The sequence below is a fragment of the Paralichthys olivaceus genome, chromosome 1, assembly GCF_024713975.1.
Source record: "Paralichthys olivaceus isolate ysfri-2021 chromosome 1, ASM2471397v2, whole genome shotgun sequence".
Lineage (NCBI taxonomy): Eukaryota > Metazoa > Chordata > Actinopteri > Pleuronectiformes > Paralichthyidae > Paralichthys > Paralichthys olivaceus.
In genome coordinates, this window is record NC_091093.1 from 13,154,586 (window position 1) to 13,182,098 (window position 27,513).

At 40.3% G+C, this 27,513-nt stretch overlaps 2 protein-coding genes across 2 annotated transcripts in view; both read right to left on the minus strand.

Moving 5' to 3' along the window:
• The window catches only part of greb1 (growth regulating estrogen receptor binding 1), a 91,857-nt gene extending 86,180 nt beyond the window's left edge, over positions 1–5,677 (minus strand). The window contains exons 1-2 of the mRNA XM_069521949.1: positions 5,537–5,677; positions 4,682–4,790 (exon numbers count right to left, since the gene is read on the minus strand). Of these exons, the coding sequence (XP_069378050.1) occupies positions 4,682–4,752 (71 nt within the window). The 5' untranslated portion in view covers positions 4,753–4,790; positions 5,537–5,677. The remainder of the gene's footprint in view (positions 1–4,681; positions 4,791–5,536) is intronic.
• Positions 5,678–6,366: 689 nt separating this feature from the next.
• On the minus strand, positions 6,367–26,494 carry spata17 (spermatogenesis associated 17). The gene is made up of 8 exons (XM_069522036.1): positions 26,336–26,494; positions 25,801–25,890; positions 24,553–24,634; positions 23,021–23,071; positions 20,096–20,199; positions 13,971–14,094; positions 8,967–9,206; positions 6,367–6,619 (listed from the first exon to the last, which is right to left on the minus strand). The coding sequence occupies exons 1-8, from the start codon at positions 26,401–26,403 to the stop codon at positions 6,560–6,562; spliced, it is 819 nt and encodes a 272-aa protein (XP_069378137.1). The 5' UTR covers positions 26,404–26,494; the 3' UTR covers positions 6,367–6,559.
• Between the last annotated feature and the right edge of the window lie 1,019 nt (positions 26,495–27,513).

The following is a 27,513-nucleotide window of genomic DNA, read 5'->3' on the forward strand; positions in this document are numbered from 1 at the left end:
CAGGCCCAACAAACTAAATCTAAACCTTCTACTAAATCCTGCACAAGGCAGAAGTTTTGAATATTTTTTCATGATAATTAGCCATTGCCATTTTTATTTATTAGTTTTAAACAGGCGATTGACACAAATTCATGCAATTAAGTTAAAAAATTGGTCTGAATTGACCCGAGTTAATTTGGTCAAGTCAGGTCCAACAGCTTTGAACATAAATAATATAGTTTAATGTCATTAATTCTCTTAAGTCACACCAAAATATGACTGCTAATCATTTAATTGAGACCGTCCATTTAATATCATGCTGTGTGCACTCGCCTCTCATCGTTACTCTGTATGCAGGCCTCACGGTGCAAAATGCCACTGTAATGGAAGCAAAGTGTTGTGTTAATTGATAAATCTGAGGTCCTGAGTAGGAAGGAGTGTGGCAGGGAGAATGTTTTACGGCTGTGCAAATGAAGGGGCTGCAGAGTTTTACACATGCCATAAAATGGTTATGGAGAATTAGCGTTCTTTCTCTCTTACTGCAGTTACCTAGACACTAATGCAGCAGAGCTGGATAGATGGAAGGACATGATAACATATGAAATATGTACACAGACACACACATAAAAGTTGGACACATACGGGTTCACACATTTGCTGCCCCTGCCCATACTTCCATTGTCTCTACTTGCAGCCTATTTAAGTTAAGGTATTAACTGCTAATGAATACAGTTCCCATTAAATCGATCCCTCATACCTCAGTCTTATGCATCATTGTGAACATTACGGCTGAGGCTATTAAGAGTGAGCCGGTGTGTGTGTGTGTGTACAAATGTAGACACACTTTTCCTGTCCATGTTGCCTGAAGCTTTGTACCACAACACAATAATGACAATCATAAAGCCACACCAGAGTAGCTGGGAGGAGACGATGGTATGAGAGGGGGTGTGCGTTTGAGTGTGTTGCGGCGAGAGGCGGTAACAAGGACAATCCTGGGGCAACATTATATATATGCAGTGGTCTATGTATATGCATGTATTCATGTGCATGCTTTGTTTATGTCTATGCACATGTGTGGAGGATCCTGTGCAAACGTGTGGTTGGGTGTGTGTCGGGGTCTGACGGTTCTGCTTCAGATGCTTGCTTTTGAAAGTTGTGACGGGTGCCAGTCTAATGCGAGGGGAAGGAAAGGCTCGGAGCACAGACAGACACAGACGTGACCACTCACAGTAGTGTACTTGATTAGCACGTAGCCCCCTAATTAGCAATCCTATGTGGTTACAGGCAGTTCTGCTGGTGACATAGTTGATAACACAACCACAAAATAGACAGAGAGGGCTTTCCCACATTCACATTTGAGTTAGTCATTGTTATTGCAGAAGCTAAAAACCTCTGAGTTCTCTCTTCTAGAATTACGTTTTCTGCTTTAATTGACAGTGGCCTTAATATTCAATTGTACATATCAGTTAACTGTACTATTAAACTCATTACTGATCTATGAAGCAAATATTTGCCATGAAAACTGGGAAACCAAGGCAAGGCTGTGTACACAGTGTTTGGCAATGATGTATTTAAAAAGAGTAGAGTTGAGTCAAGTTCAGCCAGTACCATGCAGTGGATAAAAATATGAGCTGAAGAAAGGGCAACCATTACACAGCCGCCCAATGGGCTAAGGCCGTTGGGTTTCTGGATAGGTGGGGATTGGTTATGTGACTATGTGTGGATGTGTGTGTGTCCTGACAGGCTGGGCCACGTTTGCATTGATAGCCTCTCGTACTGTGACACAGATGGCTAAGGTAAATAAAGGCCCAGGAATCATGGGCTGTTTTTAGGGCTTGGTTAGGATTGGGGGTTCTGTGTACATACTGCCAAGAGCTGTGATGGTCAAGCCAGAGAGCTATGGACTGAAACTAGAAAAAACTGGGGTATGTTAATGATGAGGCTACGGGCTGTGTAGAACACTGAAGCGCAGCTTTAGGTGATGATTACAAGCAGGCCTAGGTAATGTGGCAGAGACTGGGTGAGAGGGCTGTGGCTGGGCTTGAAAATAATTAGGAGCATGGCTGGATAACACAGCTAGATAATGTAGCTGGGGGGAGGCTGGCTGGGCACGGTATGAAGATGATGAGTACCAGGGTTGAGCTGTCCACTCCATTGGCCCTCTGAGCTGTGACAAGAAGCTCTACTGGCTGCTGCTGTAGCTGGGGGTGATGCCAACGATAGGACTAATGCACTAATTACCAGAGCGAGAGAAAAGAGAGAGTAAATAGAGAGGGCTACGGAAAGATTGTGCGACAGACAGAAACAAGAGGGGGGGAGCTGAACTCCGATGAGCTCTGAGTGACAGCAGCATGACATGACTGAGCTGAGAGCAGACAAAACTATCTTTATTATCGTCTTCAACAACTTCCTACGCAGCAGCAAAGTTATCCCAGAGAAAACAGAGGTCAGCCAGCACAGCGAATGAGGGGTGAGGGGGGTGGCCTGTCATTTGCATGTACATGTTTGCAGATGTTGTTTAGGCAAGTAAGAACATCTGCATGTGCAAAAACATGCCCTATGTTAAAAATTGTGGTTTAGCTGCACATTGGTCCACCATTACCATCATACTGGCCATTATTTTAAACAGGGTTCACCGACGATCGATGGGTTGACTTGTGTATCTTCGACTTGTTTTCTGAAATACTATGTCAATGTCTGCACGCATGTAGTTTGAGATGTGGTCTCCCCCAACAATTAACCAGAAGAAAGATCCCTAGTCTCTGAAACAACCCTTAAGACCATCTCCTGAAAAAGTGGCCCAACAACAGCAGGCATATGCACAGGACCTTTGTTGTCATGATTACAATAACAATGATGGAATTTCATCATCATTTTTTAGGTTTTAGGTTAGGTTTTACAGAATGATAGCTGAAAGGTCACAGTTCTGTTTGGGCATACACTTAAAGTACTTCCTTAAAGTTTTGCCATTTAAAAGTAACTCTCCAATGTGCATTTCTTTGAGCCCTCTGTGTGTGTGTGTGTGTGGGATTGGGTTAAACTGCATGTATAAAAATGTAAAAAATGAGTGTAAAAATAATTTACCCCTTGTGGGATTAATAAAGGAAACTTAACTTAACTTAAAACTTAACTTAACGTAACAATGAAACTCAAGTATGGGTCATAATAAGCCTCACTATGATTGACAATGACTATTATCCTGTGAGCCAAATTATACCCGCTGCCCTTAATTTGTGGCATCATTGAAAATATTCATGTATCACACATGCTCAAATACCTTACAAGTGTTCCATCAATAGTGTATTAAACAAATACAGCATAGATCCATTGAGCACAACTGATCCAACTCCCCCAACCACTGCTGTCAGCTGCAGGAGATCCCATTCACCCGCCCACTCACTCCCCATACTTATTTATCTCCACTTCCTGGGGCTGTGTTAGTTCATTCTCCTGTCGTCGCTTTCTCCCCCTTCCCATTGCTCCTCTCTCTCTCTCTTGTTTCACTCCTCGTTTCCGGGCAATTGGGTCTGGATGCTAGTGGTGGGTGGTAAGAGGTTGGGGTGGAGCTGCTGGGAACTTGCTGTGTATGTGTGTGTGTGTGTGTGTGTGTGTGTGTGCTGGGAAGTGAGCTAATAAAGGACGGTGATCCATGAAAGGCCTTGAGCAAAGACACAGTCAATTACCTAATGCCTGGACCAGACTGCAGGGCCCACGCACACACATTCTCCCTCTACCATACTGACACACACACACACACACACACACACACACATGCATATACCTCATTTACGTATACATGGAGAGGGGGCAGTGGAGGGCATGAGTGGGAATTGTGTGTATGTGTGTGGCTGGGTGTGCATATGTGTGTGATGGAGAGCGGCGATTTATTAAATTGCTGTCACTTTTGACAAATTTGTTCAACTCAAGTTGAAAGGGTTAGGCTGCACCGCTTCAGTGTTTCCTCTTTTCTTTTAGAAAAGAAGCCTTTCAGACCGAAACCCAGGCAACCCCTGGATAAACCCATGGCTGCTATCAGTCTGCCTCGGGTTGAAAGGTGGTGTATGAGCTGACCTGATGACCAAGCTCCAGACACTGATTTAATGCAATCCTGATGAATTTGATGCAAAAAGATGAAGTCGAGTATCTATATAAAAAACATTTCTAGGATTATTATGAACCTACAGCAGATAATAAACTCCTGTTGCTTCCCTTTCAACCACTAATTCTGCTTTTCTCAGACTTTTGATCATATGGTTAAGGTTGTTCTATTAACAAGAGAGGACAAATTAAGAAAATTCCAATTCTTTTCCAAAAAAGTCGGATTGATTTTCAGTGAAATTACTAATAATGAAGTGATACACAATAGCTCTGATAGACAGACACACAAGCAAAATGTTTGCAACAAATTGTGTTTCCTTCACTGAGTCTTCAGTTAAAACTCTTGACCATATGTGACAGCAGTCAGTTATAGATCTGTATATGTAGGTTTGCCACATCTACATTAGATGTGAAAGAATTTTAATTGTGGGTAATTTTACCATAATGGCAGGAAAGGAAGGATTTATCAGCAATGCATCTCTGCACAGCATGTTTACTAGGTGAGTGTACGGCCTATTATGGTGACTTTAGTTGGAATATCCAATAACTAAATGTGCAATAACAATAATATTAGTAATGTCTGTGTTTGTAGTTTTAAACCTACCTCCTGTTGGAGTCAGTGTGTAGTCTAGGATTTGAAGCTCTTGGTGCAGGCTGGCCGTGTAAAGGAATCATTGCTGTGGTTCAGATGGTAGAACACACTCTGTGTTTCTCTGATTCGAGAATAACAAGAAAGAACAATGAAAAAGTTTGCTCAGGTTAGTTTTTAGTCAATAGGTTGCTCATGAATCTATAAGGCAGAAAATGTAACAAACAAATAAACATCACAAAAGACACGTCGTGGTTGAAACACAGATATGCAATCCCTTTATAAATTGTCAATTTGCTCATTTCATTTTTAGTGTGACAAATGACTGATAAAGGTTGGAGTGGCTAGAAAGATGGGTGGTCTTTTATACTTTAGTCAGGGAAATAATTGTGAGAGACAGATCAAATGGAGGGTTAATAACGGCACTTCACACACACACAAAATAGATAAGCCTGTGAGTGGTAATGAGGCTTTAGTCAAGTGTTTTAGTGAAGACACACGCATTCACATGCACAATCCCTAATTAAAACCAAGCCTTGAAATAAATAATGGATAGACTACGGCCCTGTTAAAAAACACAATATGAAGCACTCTTGAAATAATCATCTGGCATACACCCATTAGTTTTGATAATAAGGATTTGTCCATTTGCATGTTAATGTTGTATGAATTTGTCTGTGACTGTGTTGAGTTCATATATTGTTTTCACATGCATGTATATCTCGCTTCATATGTAAAGCAAAGTAAAACCTTTAAAAACACTTTTATTAAAAGTATATGAGTATCTTTTATAGTCACATTTTTGTGCGGGTGTCTTTTGTGTGTGTGTGTGTGTGTGTGTGTGTGTGTGTGTGTGTACATCGTTCTCACAGTGAGCCACCCTGGAGTCTTGCGGACTTGTGCTGTCGTAGCTGATTCCGGGCCTCCTCCAGTTGAGTGTAAGACGTCTGTAGACGCAGTGTCAGGTCAGGACAACGCACGCACTGCTCCCACACTTCCCCTGGCTGTTGGAACAGACCCTGTGCAGACCCACACCAACCACACCAACACACACAGAGACACACAAGAATCAGATAATGATCCCCATATCCTTCTGTTTCAGACCCCGCCTCTTTCCTTCTCTGATCCCTCTCCCACAGGTAGTGATGGCTTACTGCTAAAACCAGAGGCCAATCCACTTCATCCCTCCTCCTGTGACACAGAGACCAAGAGAGAAGTAGAGAAACAGAGAGAAAGAGAGGGTGGAGAAACTGATATGTGGAGACGGAGAAAGAGAGTATAACTAAGCATGTCAGAGTAAGTGGGAAGTGGAGGAAAGAGAATGAATATAGAGTGAAAAAGATGGAGAAATAGAAAATAAATACACACTGAGCTGCATATCTATTATCTTGTCTGATTAACCAAAGAAATAAGTTATTTCATATGACTTAAATTTCCCTATTCCGATTGATAATATCCTTTCTTTGCATTTATTTCCTCTGCTCTGGCAACATCACAGCACTGAGCTCATTGAGAGGACACATTTGACATTTCAGTGTCTGTAGTTTACTTAGTGCGTCAAAAAAAAAACACGACAAAGGTTAAATGATAAGTAACCCACTATGACAGTATGTTTTTTATGTGTTTTAACAACCTTTGACAACAAAGAGGTGCTGTATGATGTGGGGATAAATTAGACTCTAAAAGATTAAACACGTTGGTTTTGGTATTTTCTTTTGATTTATTAATAATAGAAATACAAAGATAAAGGAACATCATCACAATCTCTAAATCTTTTTTTCAGTGCTTGAATTGGAGATGCATAAAAGGTACATGTTTAACTTCGACACAGATTTTTGGGACCAAATCTCAGAAAACGTCAGTTAAACTTGAAACAGCTGTCTGTCATTTTCTTCATTGTACCATCTTCTTGACATTGTGACTCCTTCCCTGGAGTGATGTTTCTGATGCCTCCTGATAGATCAAAGTTACAAAGACACAGAAGGGTTGTTTTTAGCAACAAGATTTTGTGCCAATCCATGCTTGACCTCACTTCCCCCCGCTGCATCCCCTCAAGACTTCGTTGTGACTGTCACACGATTGCGCTAAAGACACAGAACACTTGTGAAAGATGTTACGGTTACTGTCATAAAAAGTAAATGTTAAAGTGATCTCAAAGAAAAAACAAATTGAAATCTTTGAAAGCTTTTATAATTCTTTTCAAATAAGTCAAGGAAAGCTGGGGACGTTGCTACTGACAGAGAAAAAGATGTAGAAATGCAAATCTCCTCCTATTCATTCTTTGGACAAATAGCAGGGGTGCTGTTCTTGCTATCCATTGGTGGGAACAGCTTGTGTGAAATGCCAACAATTCTTCATGCAAAGACATTTTAGATAAAATACCAAACAAATATTGAAACTTTTATTTGTCTGGTGAATATAAGCAACAACCTGCATCCTCTAAACATGCATTACCATGTAACTTGTGTAGGTGTGGTGTATACACTCTTTTTTAAAAAGTTATGCGTTAAACTTTGTGTAGTTTAGATTCATTTAAATGTTGTTGCTTTGTTTGAGGTGACCTTCAGTTGTTGTTGTTAAAAAAGGAGGGAGGATGGGGGGAGTGGTTTGATGGGGGGGTAAAGAGGGAGGGACAGGGACCCTGTCCTTGCTCCTATCGCCACAGGATCGGTGGCCTGGCCTGACCACTTCCACAGCCAGCACCTCAACCTTATCCATCACCACTAGATAGTTATCACAAGAGGGAAGGGTGAGTGGGAGGGGGAGAGAGGGGAGGCGGATAGAAATAAAGAAAGAGAGGACTTCCTGCACGAACCACAGACATAAAACAAAAGAAACACAGGGAGGCAGAGACAGAGGAAGACATCTGTGTATAAACATAAGTGATGTATTCTTCTCCATGTCAGCACAAGGAGACTTTCCTGACATCATTAATGAACTAGCTCTAACTACAGCCAGCTGTCTGTGTGTGTGTGTGTGTGTGTGTGTGTGTGTGTGTGTGTGTGTGTGTGTGTGTGTGTGTGTGCGTGTGTAGTGCAGCTAATAAAATGAGAGAAATCCACGCCTCATTTCTGCTCACTTACTGTATGTTTTACATTGCTAGAAACTAATAATAGGGAAAGCACGTTGCCATAAAGAGCTACAGAGCGTAAATAACACAAACGCTGAAGTGACTCCTCATCAAATCGTTAACATACACACACACAAAATCACATGCCTACATCGACACATGCACAACACATTGCCACAAATGCACAACTGGACTAAGGTTAATTGTAATAACATAAATACTGAGCCAACATATACGATGCATCAACACTTATCAAGAAAAAAACTTCAATGAAATGCCCATGTTGCTCTGTCTATCAAAAGTCCAAACTATTACTAATCACGTTTCTCTGATGCATATTATACACTAGATATTTGCTTCCAGTGGACAGTACATACAAAATAAATTCTATATCAACATTAGAAGGGCACTCAGTATAAGTGCTTACTTCGGCCAACAGTCCCCTTATGAAACCACATTTCAATCACCCATAAACATCAGCCCTCTAAGCATGACTGAATTTATCATCAAGATTCATAAATTATTATCTGAGGAATTAACATGTTGAAAAACACCTCATCTCACAATGTTAAAGTGAAAAATAATTCCTGGATCCGCCCCCTGATCGGAAACTGCGCCAAAGACTAATGGGTTGTTTCCTTACCCATCGCTGTCCAACAGCTTTGTGCAAAATCCTGCTAAATATATTATTGGATCAAAGAAAAGCAAACAAAAACATGACCTCCTTGTAGAGGCAATAAACTTTCAGAATTCCACACTAAAGCATATCCAAATCACATGTGCCTATCACAGCACAGAACATACTGGTTGAACAGGTGACATTGTATTGATGAGAGCTGTGTGTGTGCACCGTGGTAAAGCTACAGTTGATAGTGACAGAGCCACACAGTCACACATATAGTGCTCACTGAGATACACTAAACGACTCTGAGCTGTAGCCCCCAAGAGAGCTGTCTGCCATGTTTTAATGATGTCATTCTTCTTTAAAAGGACTTTTAAAGGCTCTGTGCTTTCATCAAGAACCATCCTCCATAAAGAAAGAAGGGGATGTTAGAGAGCTCTAATAATTAGTACATTACTTTGTGAGGGGGAAGAATGAGAAGAGGAGGAGGAATAAAGCATCTGCAAGAGGTTTTACAATCTATGTCATTCCAGTTTCTCATTTATATTATTCTCACCTATCTCCACCTGTTTATGTCTGTTATGGTCCTATAGCTCTGACCCTCTCACCTGCTGTTTCTTGTTGGCAATGGGGGGCAAAACAGGCTTGAGGGAGCCAGTTCTAGTGGTTTTGATCCATGGGGATCCAAGACTCCCATGAAAACGTGGAGCTGTTGAGTCAGGCATGCCCAAGAGACCAGCACTGCCCTTGGGAACAAGTCCGGTGGGGGCCTGGTACTTGACCTGCCTCAGGAGCAGCTCTGTCTCGTGGGGGGCTGGCCTGAATGGAGAGTTGAAGACCCCTGGGCGCTAGAGAGAGAGAGAGAGAGAGAGAGAACAAGAGAGGGAGACGTTAACCCTGTATAACACAGAAAGTGTGAGACTAAGTGAAACAGTGTGTCAGTATGAGCAATGTGGTTTGATTAGATGTGTACATGAATGTCTCACTGGCTATGAGATATATGTAAAACACAGTGAGGATGAACCAGAGGTTCTCATGCAGATTCAAACCAAGGACACTGCAGTTGTATAGTCTGGATTTTGTGGCTCCTAGATATCCTCCTGGGTGTTTTACTCCCCAATCACTACAGTGTCTTCAAGTCCATTTGGAGTTTGGGAAAAGCACAAAGTAATTTTGCTTGTCAGGGGAACCATTATAGGGAAAATTATAGAAGAGCCAGCTCGTGGGACAGCTTAAAATGAAACCGACAACAGTTTGTCATTTAAACCATTACGGACAATATTTAAAACATCAGTTATTTCAAACATCAGTTTTGTTAACAACTTTTTCATACAGTTTTTCATGTATGGTTTACCTGTTATTGCCCTTTATATTAACTACATTACCCCAAATTTGTGGAAACTAAAAAACATGTGCTCCTTTTGCCAGCAGTTTCTTCACATCCTCTAAAGGACAATTTATTATTTCCACATGGACTGTACACATAACAAGTGCATCACCTGTGAATGCCACAAATAACAAAATGTATTCTTGTTTTGACAGTGAAACAGTTCATTTGTTTATTCAACCTCCTCTCTCGTGTGATTCTTGTGAGTATTTGATTCTTGTCATGGTACACGTCCCACAAGTGTCTGGGAGGGGTTTCCATTTTTTAAACAATCAACTTTGTGGTGCATTACCACCACTAACTTGAATGGAGTGCAGATTGGAAAATGCACATGAGTTTAACACAAAATGGAACTGTGTTTGTGTGACCAGAGCTGTCCACGGAAGCAGGAAATAAAGCTTCAATTGTACCTGTGGAAGCATGGAGAGCTGCGGACACCACAGGTGTGTTGATCCTATTTTAATTCTTTCTGGAGGTGTGCATGTGCAGTTGGTGCACTTGTAGTGTACTGGCTACATGGATCACATCACAGACAAATCGACTTGTGCCCAAACAGTCTCTGATGATAAAAGTTACATCACTGACCCTAATGGAGCTTTACATAGTCCATATGAGTATAACATCAGCCTACTGTATGTCTGAGCCTTAAAGCATACACCTGGGAACTTATCCAACCAAAAGTAAAATACTTGCTTGAGCATTTCAAACTGTACTTAAAATTCTACTGCCGCTGTCTCAAATGTGCCATCGTAAATTACTTCAATCTCCTTTTTCAAAAACACAACCACACACATGTACACAGGTAAAATTAATACTTTTCCTTCCCTGTTCTGAACTGAGGTGGAGATTTGCCACAGACAGACTCATTAATAATTTTTCAAACCACAGTGATTCTTTTGCCTGTAAGTTAATTACCAGACCAAAGCTTTGAGTTGGAGGACTCTCTATCTACTCTATATGCTAATAACACCGCTTGCTATTTAGGCCACTCTTAAAGACTCGGACAACGGAGAGAGCGAGAAGAGAGAAAAGGCTTAAGTGGGAAATTACTCCCACCATATCGACCCAAACCTCACTCTTTTAAAATAACATATTAACAGACTGGTTAATTAGTAAATGTTTCATTATTGGGCAATGAGCACTTTAAATGTCAAGTGAGTTGAAAGATATTAATTCAACTCCACTGACCCTAATTTCTTCACCTATGGGATGTAGACACAACGGGAGGAGCTGATTTCTTACTGATGAATCTCAATCTCATGAAGCTGACAGAAGAGCTAATGCAATATTGTGATTGTGTCATGATGGCAAATCACTTCTTAAAACTGTTGTCAATTCTTACGTCAATCTCATTCTTGTGAATGCAATATTCTACAATGCCTTAAGGGAATTTTTTCCAAATTTGGCACAAACATTTATTTGAGCTCAAACATGAACTAATTAGATTTTTGTAGTTGAAGGTCAAAGGTCAAGGTCACTGTGACTGATCCATTGCACTCTTGATCATGATACAGTATATCATACACAGCTAGAAAGAATTTCTCTACATTTAGCAGAAACATCCAGCTGCACTAAACTTTAGTTCATCCTTTGGTGACTATAGGATGAACTAAAGAATTAGTATTTGAAGTCAAAGGTCAAGGTCAAATTAACTTTTTTGACCATAATGCAATAATATTTAATATGATAAAACACACTTACTACATTTTATTAAAATTCTTTAAAGACTTAATTAGAAGTCTGGGCAGACATCAACGTAAACTGTAACTTGATTGGTTGGTAGAGGCATAACAATTCTGGTAAGTGATTATGTGTAGTGACTGAATAACCACAATATTACAAACAAAACACAATTTCTTTACTGCTCACTATCAGTTTATAAAATGCAATAGAGATGAGTGCATAGATCCACTTCAAACAGGAGAGGACAGAAGGATGGGGACATACACACCACACAAACACATACACAAACGTAAATCTCCCCACTCCTGAAGGCGCACACACACACACACACACACACACACACACACACACACACACACACACACACACACACACACACACACACACACACACACACACACACACACACACACACACACGCCTAAGAGTACCAACCTAGCTACGGGAAGAGCAATGATGTTGACCTCAGGAACACACCTTCTCTGTCTCTGTCAGAGGGACTTGGGGCCTTTTGGTAAGCTGTGTGTGTGTGTGTGTGTGTGTGTGTGTGTGTGTGTGTGTGTGTGTGTGTGTGTGTGTGTGTGTGTGTGTGTGTGTGTGTGTGTTAGTCGGGGTTGCTTACGTGCGTGTGTGTGTGTGTGTGCGTGCGTGTGGGCTTGGGTCCGAGAAGTGAGGAAGGATGAACTGTGTGGGAGAGCCATCTATTCACTGCTGACAAGGTCAAAGCTACGAAGGGAAAGAGTCCCCTGCCATATGCAGAGAAAGAGAGAGAGAGAGAGACATACAGAGAGAAAGAGATGGACAGAGGGCGGGGAAGAACAGACAAACTTTTCTACTTGCTTTCTTTATTCTCACAATTCATTACCCAAAATAAATAATATGCAAAATAATACAAACCAATTCAATCCTAAGCATTTGGAGAGTCAAACATGACACAACAAATGCAAACTCTGCTGCACTACAGCTTACACTATATTCATATTAAAATAATCTAATGTCGAGAGTCTGTGAGCATCTCAGAAGAACACGGGATACTCACAGGAAGAAAGGTAGTGAGCCAGATGATGACGATGCTGTTTGCATAGGTATGAAGGAGAGAGAAAGAGAGAGATAGAGAAAGTGAGAGGAGTGGTGGTGCTGAATCAACAGTGACCAGTGTGCTTTGTCTTCATTATGATCCCAGTAGGGAGTCACAGAGATGTGTGGACACACACAAACACACAACACACAACACACACACACACACACACACACACACACACACACACACACACACACACACACACACACACACACCTGTGCCAGGGGAATCACTAAAATATCCACTCAGCACATCAGAAGAGCCATGAAGACACTTACTCACACAAAACTATAGCCAGTTTGTAAAGCAACTCCCTAGTTGTACCTCATTACCTGTTTAAGTCGCTGCATGTTTAGCTGTGCATGTGCATTCATGTGCACGTACGTATTGCCATGTCTACATGACTGCCTTTATACAAAGTTTAGTGAGTCCATGATGTTGCCTGAGTTCTCTAGATCAAACCTTTTAACTGACCACAGACCACCATGACACCAGATGATGACAAACCTGAAGTAAGTGTGTTATCTGACATGATTTCTTATTCATGGTTGAAACTTTAAATAAGTCAATATTGCACTTTAGGATTATGGGAATATTGTTTTGTATCATGAGTAATTATAAATAAATACTTTATATGAGCTATTATAACTATACAATTACTGTTCAATTTAGAAATAATGATCAGAATAATTATAATAGGTTTAAAGCAATGGTGGGAAATCCTCCATCCTCAAAGCAACTCAGGAATATATGGAAGCATATTGCATTCACTTGAAAAAAAAAAGAGAAAATCCACTCCGTTTTTTTGTAATTCAGAAAAACAGAGATTTTTTGGGGGGGAAATTATATTGTTATAAATAAATGAATTAAATTAATATCGATGAATTGAGTCAAAAATCTAAATCCTGCGAGAAGCTCTCACCGCGATGGAAGCTACGGTTGCTGCTGCATATCAGCCAAACCCTGATAAGCCACCCTCTAACCGTGATGTATGGTTACAAGTATGGTGTCAACAAAGGTGAGACACTTAAAGACATGAGTATCTCCAAATGCCTCAAACACAAACCAAAATAAAACCGGATGAAACGTAACAGGTGGGACATGTTTACTTCCATGAAAATGAGAGCCTCTTGCTGGATTATACGGAAAACACATTTTTTAATTCAGAAAAACCGAGCAGGATATATTTTATTAAATGAAAATGATTGGCTGTTTTTCTGAATTAATGAGATTTAAGCAGATTTGTTTTCTTAAGTGAATGCAATACGCTTTTGTAGGAATACAGTGTTTGGTCAAGAAACTCAGAAGGTACTTATAAGGTACTAATAAAATATCCCACAAACGTCTAATAGCAAAAAAAGATGAAGTGACAAAATGTATATGCAAAAAGTCAACTTCATTCAAAATGAGGTAGCACTGTTTAAGTTTTGCCTCCAGTCAGAGATTTGAGTGAGAACCAACCTGCTTTGTACTGAGGAGGTGATGTAACCGGTGAGCCTGGTAAACCTTGTTTGTTTGCTCTTTTATGACCTGCAGACAATCTCTCTCTCTCTTCTGAAGGTGCTCAAGTTCATCCAGCTCCCTCCTAGAGAAACACACAATAAAAATTTAAATTCCAAAATAGCATACCAATGTACATGATGGACATCAAAGTAAAATATGCGTACTAAATACAAACTGTACAGCACAAAAAGATGAATAAGTAACAATAATCAATAATTACATTTATAATATTTTATAGTAACATAACAAATAATGAATAAATCATTCTTGATTATTAATTCCCTGTATAACTAATGTAATTTTTTACTGAATAACAATGATTGATTGGATACTGCACCTAAAAATTATTTTAACTGTACATCACTTATACACGCTATAAGACTATGAGAATAAATGCTTTGATAAAATGTTTTTAAACTTTCAAGTAATATAACTATATATTGCATATAAAGTTATATTGCATATTAGCTTATATCTTAAAACGTTATACTAGAATAAGAGACATGTGCACAACGTAAACTTAAGGTGAGTTTGTGCATGTGTATTTAGAACACAGTTTTTAATCATAAATTTGACCATTCCCTTGAGTTTCCTTAGAATGAATACATTACTATCTAACCGTTCCAGAGACACTGGTACGCACATGAAAAGACCATAGCTGTGGGAGAAAGACAAGACAATGAGACTGCATGGATTGAAAAAGCTAAATGAGAGTGCGAGAGGCTGTAAGTGGGAGGATGATGGATATATTTCATCACAGCAGCCAGGACAGGTCTGTCTGTGACATCTGTTAAGCGAATCTGGCTAAATGGGATGCATTAAAAGCCCATACACAGCAATTCCATTCCGCAATCACACAGCCTTATTGTTACAGGGGGGGTAATAACTTAAAAAGGAAAGTGGAAACAATTACTAAAACACACAGGCCATGGTAATGTGAAAACACACACACACAGACACACAAAACAAAGAGTAAAACCAATCTAATTCAACAAGAGCCGTACCAATAAGAGTTTAGTCAAAGCTCATCAACAATCCTTGGTCTTTTTTCTGTTTCCTTTCTCCTTTTTCTCTGCCCAACTTCTCTTTTCAATTTAAAACCTCAAATCACAAATCTGAATGTTCACGCTGTGTCTGTAATGTGAGGTTAACACATTCTGCAGCTACTGACATTTATAAAGAAATCACAACACCCTTCTCATTGCCTTTGCATTCCCATTCCTTCCCCAGCACCAGATTAAATTCCAAAATAAATTAAATATGCAGAGCACTGCGTGTGTGTGTGTGTGTATTCGTGTGTGGGGTGTGAGAAGGAGAGCAGGTCTATAAATGTGCCTCTGTGTGTATGTAATATAAAGCACAGTTATTTAAGACTGTACTGTATATCTGCGTGTCTATGTGTGTACACACATATATATATATATATGTATACACAGAGGTTCCTTAGCCTCTATTTGGTTTACTTTAAGTTTTGGTGTATTGTGGAACAGTCAGGTTCCAAGCAATTGGTGCCTATGTATATTTAAAATATAAATGTGTGTGTGAGTGTGTGTATTTTTTTTTGGTTCATGCATTCATACTGTTTTAAAACGGGCAGTTTTCAGAGTTCACAACCAGTTTTGATATGCATGTGTGTGTCTGAGCTGCCAGTGTTAAAGTGTGATTATATCAGTGTGTATGTTCATGTATGTGTATCAATGTTCATGCATCATTTGCACACACTTTTCCTCGTATGTGTGTTGACGCCTGTGTGTGTGTCTGGCTGAATGGCTGACCTTTGCTTCCCTGCCCCCAGCCCCAGTGTTATTAATTGCTGTGTAGTGGACAAAAGCCAAACAGATTTGTAACGGCTGAAGGCACCTCGATCTGTGTCGACCCAACCAGCCGCCACAACATACAACCCTCATTAGCCCTCTTCTGCACGCTGCAAGTGTTCTCTGCATGTGTGTGTGTGTGTGTGTTTTTGTTTGACTGAGTGAGATAAAGAAAGAAAAAGAAAGAAAGGGGAAAAAACAATTTTTTTTTATAGTTGTGAAATATAAAACATTGAAATTGCTTTTGAAGATTTAAAATTATCAGTCAGATACACGTCAGACAACTGCCATTCTTCAAGTCGGACTTTAGTGTGAGAGCGACGGAGGTAGTTGCCTATTCAGGGTCCAATGTTATCTTCTGCCTTATAACAACCTAATACAATAGTCTCTTTTGTTTGATATGTAGTGTCAATAAAAAGATGTTATGCTTATTTCTGATCCATTGTAAGTTAGTAAGTTAGCCTGCATTAGTTGGGAAGAATAAATTGGTTTGTTTACTTACTTGAACATCCTGTCAAATGCTGTTAAATAATCTGGCAGTTCAATAAAGTGTTGAGAGTCTATCTGGACAAAAGGAATAAATTGCTGAATGTACTGAAAAGTCAAATCTGATTTGACCAAAACGAACTGTAATTTTAAAGTTTTTCAAGTTTACTTTCAATTACATACTGAGAACGTGGACAGTATTCTAAAGACTATATTTCTTTAAATTCTGATAGTCATGATATAACGCAGTGCACGCAGACTACAGATTACGTTTGATGGCTGCTGAACTGTTGGACAAGCTAATCAAGCTCACTTGAACTACTCTCAAATAACTGGAATCCTAACTGACATTTTCACCCTGGACTGTTAACTTATTTAAATGGCTAATATAGTACAGCTACATTTCTCACATCTTCCTCAATTATTTACCCCCTGGTTCACAACGGGGTGTCAAGGGCTGATGGGATATCAGAGAATGAGGCATTGTGGGACAGCGGGCCAAACCTGCGGTCGTCCGGTCCAGCACCGGAGCAGCTAATTGGCCAGGTTCTAAATATTTAATGGAGACTTGACCTGATTGGCTGTTTTAATTGCTCCAATTAAATGATTCAATAGCTGGCAGAGAGGGGGTAGTCAGCCAGTCAATTTAGACAGTGACCAGCTCAATGTATTGAGCCTTCAACACCCTCATGACACACAGTTCCCATTTAAGTGACTTACTGATTGATTAACTAATTCACTAAAGTGGTAAAACTAGTGCCACAAAACAACCAGAGTGGAAATGATGCCCAAACTAGGTTTCTAATATTCTATAAGAAAAAAAGATTTTCAATTTCATACATCTTCTATACTTTTCTTCACTGTTTCACTCTCAAAAGTAATTTCCTAAAGAGGCAGTGAGAGCACAGCACCCAGATTATACTTCTACACACATACAAGCACACACACACACACACACACATTGAATATACAAATCCAATCAGACTGAAGGAGTGAACTTGTCTCCACCCAAACTGGATCAGAAAGAAAGAGCAGCAAAAAGAAAGACTGGCGCATAGAAGCGGAGAGTGATCGCAGGGCAGGCATATAGGCAGGCCCGCACTCTCTCCACCACAGCAGCTCTCCTTTCATGAATGTCCTTGAGAGGAACACAAGAGAGGGAGGAATGAAGAGACAGGAAAAATGTAGAAAAGAAAGAGAGACAGCATAGCAAGAGAAGAGAGGAATGGAAAAAAAAAAAACCACTAGCGCTGCTCAGCCTAGCAACACCAAGTCTATAAATTCTCCGTGAGCTTCCCTTTTCCCGCTCTCTTTAGGATAAGTTAAAAGATTTTGCCATGTCGTTGCAACATCACAGGAAGAATTATTTATCTGATTATGGCAGTAATAATTACCCAGCTGTTTACTGCAGATAGAGGAATAATTCATGCAGTCAACAGTCCGTGTTGGTGGCGGCGGCGATGACACCAGCACATTTAGTAAATATGCAAAGCCGGCTCGCTCCTCTTTCCTAATTGCCCCCATCGTCCCACTGAATGCCCTTATTAAAGCCCAGGAACTTTAAGTGTCTCCCTGACAAAGTGATAAATTGTTGGGGTATCAAGGAAAACTGTGGCAGAGTGGGGACTGCGCTGGGGTCCTGACTTCATTAGGCTATGCAGAAGGAGAGAAAGGATGGATGACGATGGACACTGAGACACGGTGAACCGGTGGCGGAGAGGGAGAAAAAGGTATAGAGCAAAAACAGAGGGAGGAGGACGTGAAGAAAGATTGAAGGAGAGAGGTGAGGTGAGGGCAGGGGATAGAAGAAAAGGGTGGTGTAAGTAGCACATATTAGCTGGATGCTGTACCTAATGAAATGACACAGATGGTTTTGTGCGGGGGAGATCTGACACAAGAGAGAAAGGGAAACAGAGAGTCACAGACAGAGAGAGAGGGAGAGATAGAGAGAGTGAGAGTGAGAGAGGTTCAGCAGTCTATGTATTACTCCTATATCATTACCATGCACAGCCGATCAGCCTGCACTAAATGGGAACCATTAGTCCAACTTTGAATAATTTATGCAGCGGGTCGGACAGACAGAGAGACAGAGCGACAGAGGGAGGGAGCATGCTGCTGGATTAAAAAGTGGGCCTTTGCGGGGTGAGTGATCAGGCAGCGTGCGATCCGAGGGCTTAGCGGCTAACACAGAGAGGATGTTTTAAATAAATACCAGCACAGCGTTAATTGATCGTGACCCCAGCCACACTAAATAAACATGTCATTAACTAGAGAAGTGAAGTGACCTCCACACCCCCAAACCGCTATGGAGGAGGGGCGGTGTGCACGAGTGTGTGTAGGATATAAATATATATATATATATATATATGAAGAGACTGCAGATGTCAGACAATTTATAGTGAAATAATACAACAAAAGCTGTAAAATTCTATTCTGTCTTAAACCTGAACTTGTTTTCATAATTCTTTATTTTTATACTCCAACATTAGTCTAGTTCAACTCTGCTCTTTGTATTTAGCTGTTCTCAAAATATAGCAAAAAGGTGGAAAGAGATGTGGATTAGATATGATATACATTACTATTTGTCCAGACATGTTTCAATGGCTGTAATATTTTTGCTGATCATAAAAAATAAGCTGAGATGCAAAATCCTGTTTTTAAATACCAATTTACTGCTTCATGTTTACGTTTTTTATAAAATGTGTTTTCATTGGTGTGAATACACATGTCTACAAATATCTTTTCACTCTGACAACTGTGAATGCTTCGTATTGAGTCAAGTTATATATATATATATACTAACTTTGCGTCTTTCATCAGTGGTATCATTTGTAAATACTTGTGTGTGTTTGTTTTTGTGTGACATAAAACTGAGGTGGGAACACTTCCTTAATGGACTTAAACAGCCTACCCCCCCCCACCCCCCCCCACCAACCTCTAAAAGGGGCAAGGAGTGTGGAGGAAAGGTGGAACGCTGGTGGGGAAATGAGGGGGAAGTCAGTGATCCAAGGAGCACTTTAACAAATTTACATTTAATTTTAGCAGAGGCCTAAAGATATTTTCTGGTAAAATATATTAGCAACATTAAAAATGTGACTATTAGATAAACGTGATAGGTTTTTTTTTTGTCAAAAATAAAAGATGGCGTATCTCTAGAAGTAAGCCCCGGAGCACAGGATGTTTTATTAATGCACGAGCTGTGGTTCAAATCAGAGGCTAATTTTTAATTTCTTCACATCGTTCACTTCTCTCTCTCTCTTCGCCCCGAGCGCTTTAGAGGACTTCTCTCTCTCTCTTCTTTCCACTCTACCACTATGTGTCTCAGTCTCTTTCTTTCCTTTCCTCTCCCCCTTTCCTCTCCCCCTGTCCCCATTCTCTCCTTCTTAGGTAACACTATGGAAGTGCAGACGTTACCTACACCTCTCTCTCTCACACACCCACACACTCTTTAAGGTTACGGGTACACAAGTACACCTTTTAGCCAATTGCCTATACACTAATCAGGTCAATCTTGACTGACATGTACCAGCTGACTCCTTTCCAGTTCATATAGTAGACGATGGGTAACGCTGTATATTTTAACAAAACACATGAAGGGTAAATGATATAAAACACAGTGAGACAGGGACAATGTGAAAAATGAGAGAGACTGAGACGAGAACTGGAAAAAGAGAAGTAGTGAAGCATTTTGTTTGATCAAGTACAACATCCATAAAAATGAGAACAAAACTAAACTGTCTGGTTTTTCATATAAAGAAGCATTTGTGTTGTTTGTTTTTTTACCTGACAAGTTCATTGTTTCTGGAGAGTCCTTCCAGATATCTCTTCCGTGCATAAAAGTTGTGGATATATTTCCTCACATAGAATCCTCTCCATCTCCGCTGGATCTGTGAGGAATTAAAGCATGACTGGTTGTTGTTTTAAACACAAACCGACAGGGTGATAAGAAATCATTTGTTTCACGTTGCAATTATTCCAGTGAAACACTAACAGGAACAAGTCATATGTCATGTCTTTTAATGTCTACATTTGTCTTTGTTTTTGTTTGTATGCTTTTTTTGCTCTTTCAACACACAATAAATGAGATAGATGAAGGAATTAACATGTGCAAATTGCAGAAAACTTTTTAAAGCATGCATACACATGCATGCACTTTTAGTTTCTCCCTCTGGAGTGATGGAGGGACAGTCCAAGGTGGAACAGACAGCTGTCACAGCCTCATACATTTAACTGTATGAGCCCACATTGATTGTGGAGGCTGCAGATTAGCTAGTACACACACCCAGACACACCAGTGGACCATTTTAAAGCAAGGGGGCGGATGTCCTTCAGACTAATTAGGAGATTAAAACAATGGCAGGTAAAAGAATAATCACACAATGAGAAGAGGGATGAGGAGAGAAGAGAGGGAGTGGAGGATGGCGAAAAAAACAACAAAGAGCAAAATGAGAATTAGCATTGATCTGCCAGTCAATAGATAATTTTAAATAAAGTAATTGCCGCCTCCTGAGTTCTTGCTGACCTTTGTTGACTAGTGAAATCAATGCTGTTGAATCTAATACAAATCCAGGGTGCGCTATGTAAACACTGGTTTCTATTACGGCCCTAATACATTATCCTCTGTTAGCGACCATGCCGTGATAAAGACAACAGGAGAAGAGAGAGAAAAAAAAGAATAGAAACAAAATTGATTCAAAAGAAGTGTCATGAGGGGAATCTGAGATGATTGTTTCTCCCTTTGCGTCCCACTTTCTCTTTATTTACACATTAAATATTTTTTGATCACAGATGTCCTTCATTTACTTTTGCACAGGGTCTCCCTCTCCCTTTCTATATATTTCACCTTCATATACATGAACAAAGTCTATAGACTCAGACTTTTTAGAGTCTGAGATTGCAAATGGTAGCTCACAGTCCTGCCAATATTTTGCAGGATATGAGAAATCCCAACATGTACCATTAAGTCTTTCAAAAGGTGTTGTCATAAAAAGCCAAGTCTGGGAATTAGATATATTTTCACTATACTGTTTTATTACAGTATTTGTAAAGAATATAGAACAAATATGCACACACTGCAGAGAAAATTGTTATGGGGATCAAACATGTATCTTCTGTCACTGCAAAGCACTGAGCCACTTCGCAATCCAATTCACATCCATTTCATTTTCTATTAGAATTCCTATTGCTTCCAATAGGAAACTGTGGTTATATGTATATGGGTAATAAAGACCTCTAACTTCCGAAGCTTCCACTTTTCTCTCCATTGGTAATATCACCTTTCATGCTTGGACTTAAAACAGCTGGGTCAAACATTACTCTTGGAATCATGTGTCTTCTGTAATGTGACACAACAACAGGGTGGTCAGCTTTATTTGTTTGGATTTATATTAAGTGTAAAACCCGGAGCCTTAAAAATCCAGACTTTTCCACCTATGAGAAAATATAGCCAATCGGACACTAGTGGATTTTTTTGTTGGCCTATAAAAGCCTTTAATGGTTGAGGCAGAATGAAACTGTTAAGCAAAAGAGTGGGCTATAAGGAATTGTAAAAATATAAGGTTTCTGTGCAATATCCGTGTGTAAAAATGTCAAAGCATCAGTCACAGCCATGGTGCGGTAATTTATGAGTTGTAGCAACTGAGTGGGGTAAAGGGAACATTTGATTACCGTGAGCACTGAATAGAAGAACAAAATTAAGATTGCTAAAATTGAAATTAAGACAGAAACTGATGTTAACGATCAAATACATGAGCACGCACTTTTATTCTTTATTTTATTTATAATAGGCCTCTTACTAAGCACTGTGCATGAAAAAAAGAATAATTAAGGTTATTTATAAAAAGTGAACACTGTTGTTACTATACAAGGATCAACTAAGCATAATTTAGCTTTATCAGAATTTTTTCTTTTGTGTTTTATTGCTGATTTTAACTATGTTGCAAATTAAACTGGTCAGGGATGTCAACATAAACAACACAAAAAAGATGTCGAGCCTCAGGACCTGATTCCTTTTGTTTCCTCTGTGTTTTCCAATGCCCTTGTGTGTGTGGTCTGTCCCCATTTTGTTCTTAGTCCTGGCCCAAGTGTGTCGATGTTTTCCTTTCGGGTGTGGCAATCAATCAGCCAGTTTACCGCCACCTCATGCATACCTATGATTTGTCCAGTAATAAAGGCCACCACTCTTCACCTCTATTTATAACAGGCTCATACAACAAGATTCTGCCAGATCATTCAGCCAACTCCTTTCTTGTTTAGTTTGTTGCCTCAACATCATGTCTTACACCTGACTGGTGCACCTGAGGTTCACCTTCTCCTGCCTCCTCAGTCACACCCAGCCGACTCATCAGAACACTGGATCAGGTCATACCTGCTCCGTAACAGGAAGCCTAAAGCTATGCTCGCCTGCCTTGTTGCTCTCAGGAAATCAGACTACACCACTTGAACTGCTCAAATTGCAAATTTGCGAGTTGCATAATGAAGCTTTTAACCTCACTCCTGTCTCTGCCTTTGTTTTGACTCCAATTAAAATCCTTAAAAATAAAAGTATGTAAGATTAAAGAAGTTATTATGAAGAATTTTAGCAATGAAACTGTGTGATGAAGGGCTAATATTCATGGGGCCTACCATTCCCAGCACACACAGAGAAACAGAGAGTCCCCCCACCACGACACTCCATTTGCTAAAACAAGACACTGTGGGGATATTTACCCTGACCGCCATCTCCTCGTAGAAATTCATCTTCATGATAAAATATGCCGCCTGTGAACACAAAGGAAAAGATGGCATTACACCTTGTCTCCCAGCCCTCTGATCTGTCCACAGCAGGCGTCAAAGATAAAGAGCTCTTTATACATAATACATTGCATCGAGGCAGCACATATAGGGCCAATGAAGAAGGGGGGGGGGGGGTTGAAGGAGGCAGAAAAGGAGAGAGGGAGAGCAAGAGAGACAAGAGGAGCGATGAAAAGTCAGGAGAACGGAGAGAAAGAGGGGGAGAGAGAGAAGGGAAAAAGAGAGAGTGGTTAGTGGGACTCTGCATGAAGGGGAGGACGGTACTCTCTTAATACACCAACGCAGACAAGGGCCAAGAAAATCTATGGTAGTCAAGCAGCGAGCTAATGGAGATGTATGACGGCCAAACGCTCTCCTCTGGATTTCATAATCAATGACAGCGCTGCCAGAAGAGACTAACAAAAAGGGCCAGAGAATATTCAGCAGCACACCCGACAAGCCGTCACACACCAAACGTTCCGGGCCGACCACTGGGGGCACATTTCAGGAGCAAACTGGAGAGTCAGCCATAAAAGGGATTCCTATCGCAACATGTCTTTTTTAATAACGACAGGGAGAGAGGGAAGAGAGGAAGGCGAGAGGGAGACAAAGACTTGAAAGGAGGTTGTAAATTCAGCTTGATGTTTGGAGATGAGGCTTTGTGCATGTCATATTACACATGATAGGGTCTGCAAGAGTGAGGGAGAAAAAGACAGACAGAGAGAGAGACCAAGAGAGAGAGAGAGAGAGAGAGGAGGGGTTGAAACTGAATCTCTCAGGGCTAATTCAAAATAGTGCAGTGTGGCAATTTTGAGTGATTCAAATTAGCGCTCGTCTGTTTCCAAATGAGACCAAACAGCCTCTTTTTAGCCCATATGTGTGTTGTGACACATCCTTCATCGTTTATTTCAAGCCCCCACCCCCCCAACCACCACTTCCAATTCTTGAATGCCTCCCAAACAGTGGCTGGCAGTTATGCTTTAACAAACAGTCAATTTACAGGCATGATAAATAGCTTGTTGTGATACGTTTACAAAACTCAATCCAGGGGAAAATTATACGTGAGAGCGCTGGGTATTGGATCCGGTATCAACAATCTGTTCAATTACGAAGCAGTTGGAGGCAATATGCAAAAAATGGGGCCTTGTTTTACTAAAGCGCACACACACAGACACACACACACACACACACACACACACACACATGCATCATACACACAAACTCTCCTACTCTTTCCTGCTCTCTTCCTTTTCCACACTTTTTCTATATGCATCCCAGCAGTTGCGATATAGATGGAATTCCTTATCATATTGCATCATATTTCCTAAGTGCTAATTTCCCAATGTGTAATGAGTGAATTACATTTCTTAAGGTCAGACGCAGGGACTTAGGAATACAGCAATTGAATTCTAATGCATGCTATCATAACATAATCAATATATCTATAGCCGTTCCAGGCTGTAGCTTACCTTCACCATTTGTCTGAAACGTGCCCTTGCTGTGAAGCCCCGCCATATCTTCTGGATAATGATTGCTTTCTTGTGCAGATGGCTGTAATAAAATCATATTGGGGAGATGATTGGATGTGTATTTTTCTGTCGTTTATATGGAGGAAAACACTGAAGAAAGTTATTTAGAAGCACATGGATGTAAATTTAACTGTGTATATTTGATCATTTGGGAGTCTTAGTTAAGAAACTAAGTGCAAAATAACAAAAACCTATAAAGAAAAATTAAAACTTGCAAAATTAAAAAGCTAAAAGAATTGCTCTTTATAATGCGATATAATTAATTAAATTTAAATACAACCAAAAGATTGCTACAGCTGTAAAAAAAAAGTGATCTCTTTACAAGGGAGGCAACGATGGAGAAAAGAGTGATTTTCTATATACAAACGAAGGGTTGTAAAGGAGTTCAATTAAAAGGTCAAGGAAACATTATGCTCTCACAAAGACACACTCTCTTTCTCGCTCTCTCACACAACACACAACACACACACACACACACACACACACACACACACACACACACACACACACACAGAGAACATTTCGGATCCTCCAGGCTTTTCGATCATGTCCGATGAGCCTTTCACCCCGTTTAGTCGGTGGTGCAAATTTGTATTCATCCTCAAACATACTCTAAATGCAAGTCCACTGCGATTCCCTGCCTCCAGTGAGGCCATCAATTTCCAAAAGGCCATTTATATGCCCAGAAAATCAATGCTTATAGTGGGTATAGCACAACCCTGGAGTTGCACTTAGGCAGCTAAAATTGTTGCTAATTATCCACTTAACGCATTGATCAATTAACTAAAGTAATCTGAATTAACCTACTGTCTGGAAGTTTGTCTGCTGACCCTGCAGAATGGTGCCGGGGTCACAGCATAGGAACAGGCACGGAGATAGAGACATTTATTTCTCTGTGTGTGTGAAAGGAGCACAGAGTGCAAGCGACACTTATTCCTCCAGGCCATTTGCAAAGCTCTTGAAGTGGGATAATTATAGCAGTGAGCAACTATCAGGGGTTTCCTTAAAATGAACTCTTTAAGTCCGGCCTGGATGTTTTCCAACCCCCAGAGGAAAAAGCAAACTTTAAACTGGTATATGTAACTGGTATATTAAGGCTGGTTTTCTTTTCTTTTTTATTTAGCCTTAGGCACAAAGTACCGAGGTCTCATTAGGCTAATACACACTCACCACCCATACATCTTATACCTGACATAAGCCTGCACCTTACAGGCTCTGAACCAGCTCTGGATCCTGGTGGCCGCCCAGCTCTCCCTCTGCCTGTTCTCCTCAGCTTGGCTGAAACACATCAGACACAACAATTAAACACTGCACTATGGCTACGTTGTCTCACTGTATTATAATAAAGTTCGTTCATATCACATACAAGTAACGCTAGCACCTGACAACAGTCACACGTAGCGTGGGTCCCATGTGGCGTGAGCCCTCCAGTTGTTTCAAAGTTTCAAGTTTTATATGATTATAATATATGTTATACTCTTGTCATGACACCACTGTCGTTGAGTTACATTGTGAATTCAAGCCCGAATGATATTAAACAACATATATCATATAATACACAACGAGCAGGGTTGTTCAACAGATAGCAGCATAGCATTCACAGCTAGCTCACGTTAAGCATGCTAGTTAGCAGGTAACCGGACGTGAACGCAGTCAGGTGAGCTGATGGTTCGACTCCGCTAACAGGATCTGCCCCTGCCTAACGAACACACGAGACACGTGCCTGTTCCTGCAGAACAGTTCCCGGTGAAGGTCCTCAGCTTCACTCTTCACCTCCAGCAGCTGCGCCATGTCTTCACCGGGAGTTTACCTGTTGTCCTGGCAACACTGCCCGAGAGGCGTTCCCTGTCATCCAGGAAACAAGAACTTTATTTACAACACAACAACGATTCACTGGGCTGTGTCATCGATGACGTCATGGGTGTGTTTGACATCATGGCCGTTGAACTCCTCCGTCTGTTGATCCAGTGATGAGCAGTTATTTTTCTGTAAATGATTGATCATATTTCATCTGTTTGATGATTCACCAATTTCATTAAGCACCCTTTTTCTTGATACGTTTTTTGATAAGAAAAAGAAAAAATAGGAATAATAATAATAATGAATCTACTTTAAAAAGTGCACAATATAAAAAATGTGACAAATGGACAATTCCAAAGGATGACATTGACAACCATAAAGCATGGGACAGTTCCATTTCTATTTATTTGCATCATAAACAAAAAATACAATTAATTTACTTCTATATTTTAACTTACTTTATTTCATTTATCACGATAAATCCTAAACACCAAAATTATTTGATTACAAAAAGGCTTTCAGTGTCCTTACATGTTCAGATGTATTTATCGCTGCAAGAAATGGAAATGTGTTTATTTTGACCTTAGATTTTCCTCCATCACTGCACACAGTCATCTGTACTGAGGCAGGAATACACTGCTAATAGTAAAAAGATAGAAGGAAAAAAAATCCCAGAAAAGACACTTTAAAAAAATGCCTGCACTCTGGATGCAGATTGTGGATCTGTGTATTGATCTGCCAGCTGCCTTCACTCGTTCCGTCCATCCCTCCATCTATTTTCCCCCTTTACTTGACGTTATCGCCCTTCATCATTCAGTTATCAGTTTATTTCTCCCCACTCTTCCTGCCTCCATTTCCCCTTCGTCTTCACTACTCTACTCTTCGTCAGCCATATTCACCTGTCAAAATGATCGCCTCAGCAGTGTGTGTGTGTGTGTGTGTGTGGACTTTTGTATCTGTGCAAGAAAAGATATCTGTCTGGCCAATGGTCAGAGGAAAAGTCTGTCTGCATTATAGATTACTCCCTCAAGACAGGAAAAAACGAAAGTGAATGAGTGTTTCCCGTGAGTGTGTATCTGTCTGTGCTCTTTCATGTCTGTA

Coding starts and splice junctions, on each gene's coding strand:
- spata17 (XM_069522036.1), bottom strand. CDS start 26,403: ATGGCGCAGCTGCTGGAGGTGAAGAGTGAAGCTGAGGACCTTCACCGG. Junction 23,072..24,552: donor GTTTCAGACAAATGGTGAAG/GTAAGCTACAGC, acceptor TTGTGTTCACAG/GCGGCATATTTTATCATGAA. Junction 14,095..20,095: donor AGAAACAATGAACTTGTCAG/GTAAAAAAACAA, acceptor GTGTTTCTCTAG/GAGGGAGCTGGATGAACTTG.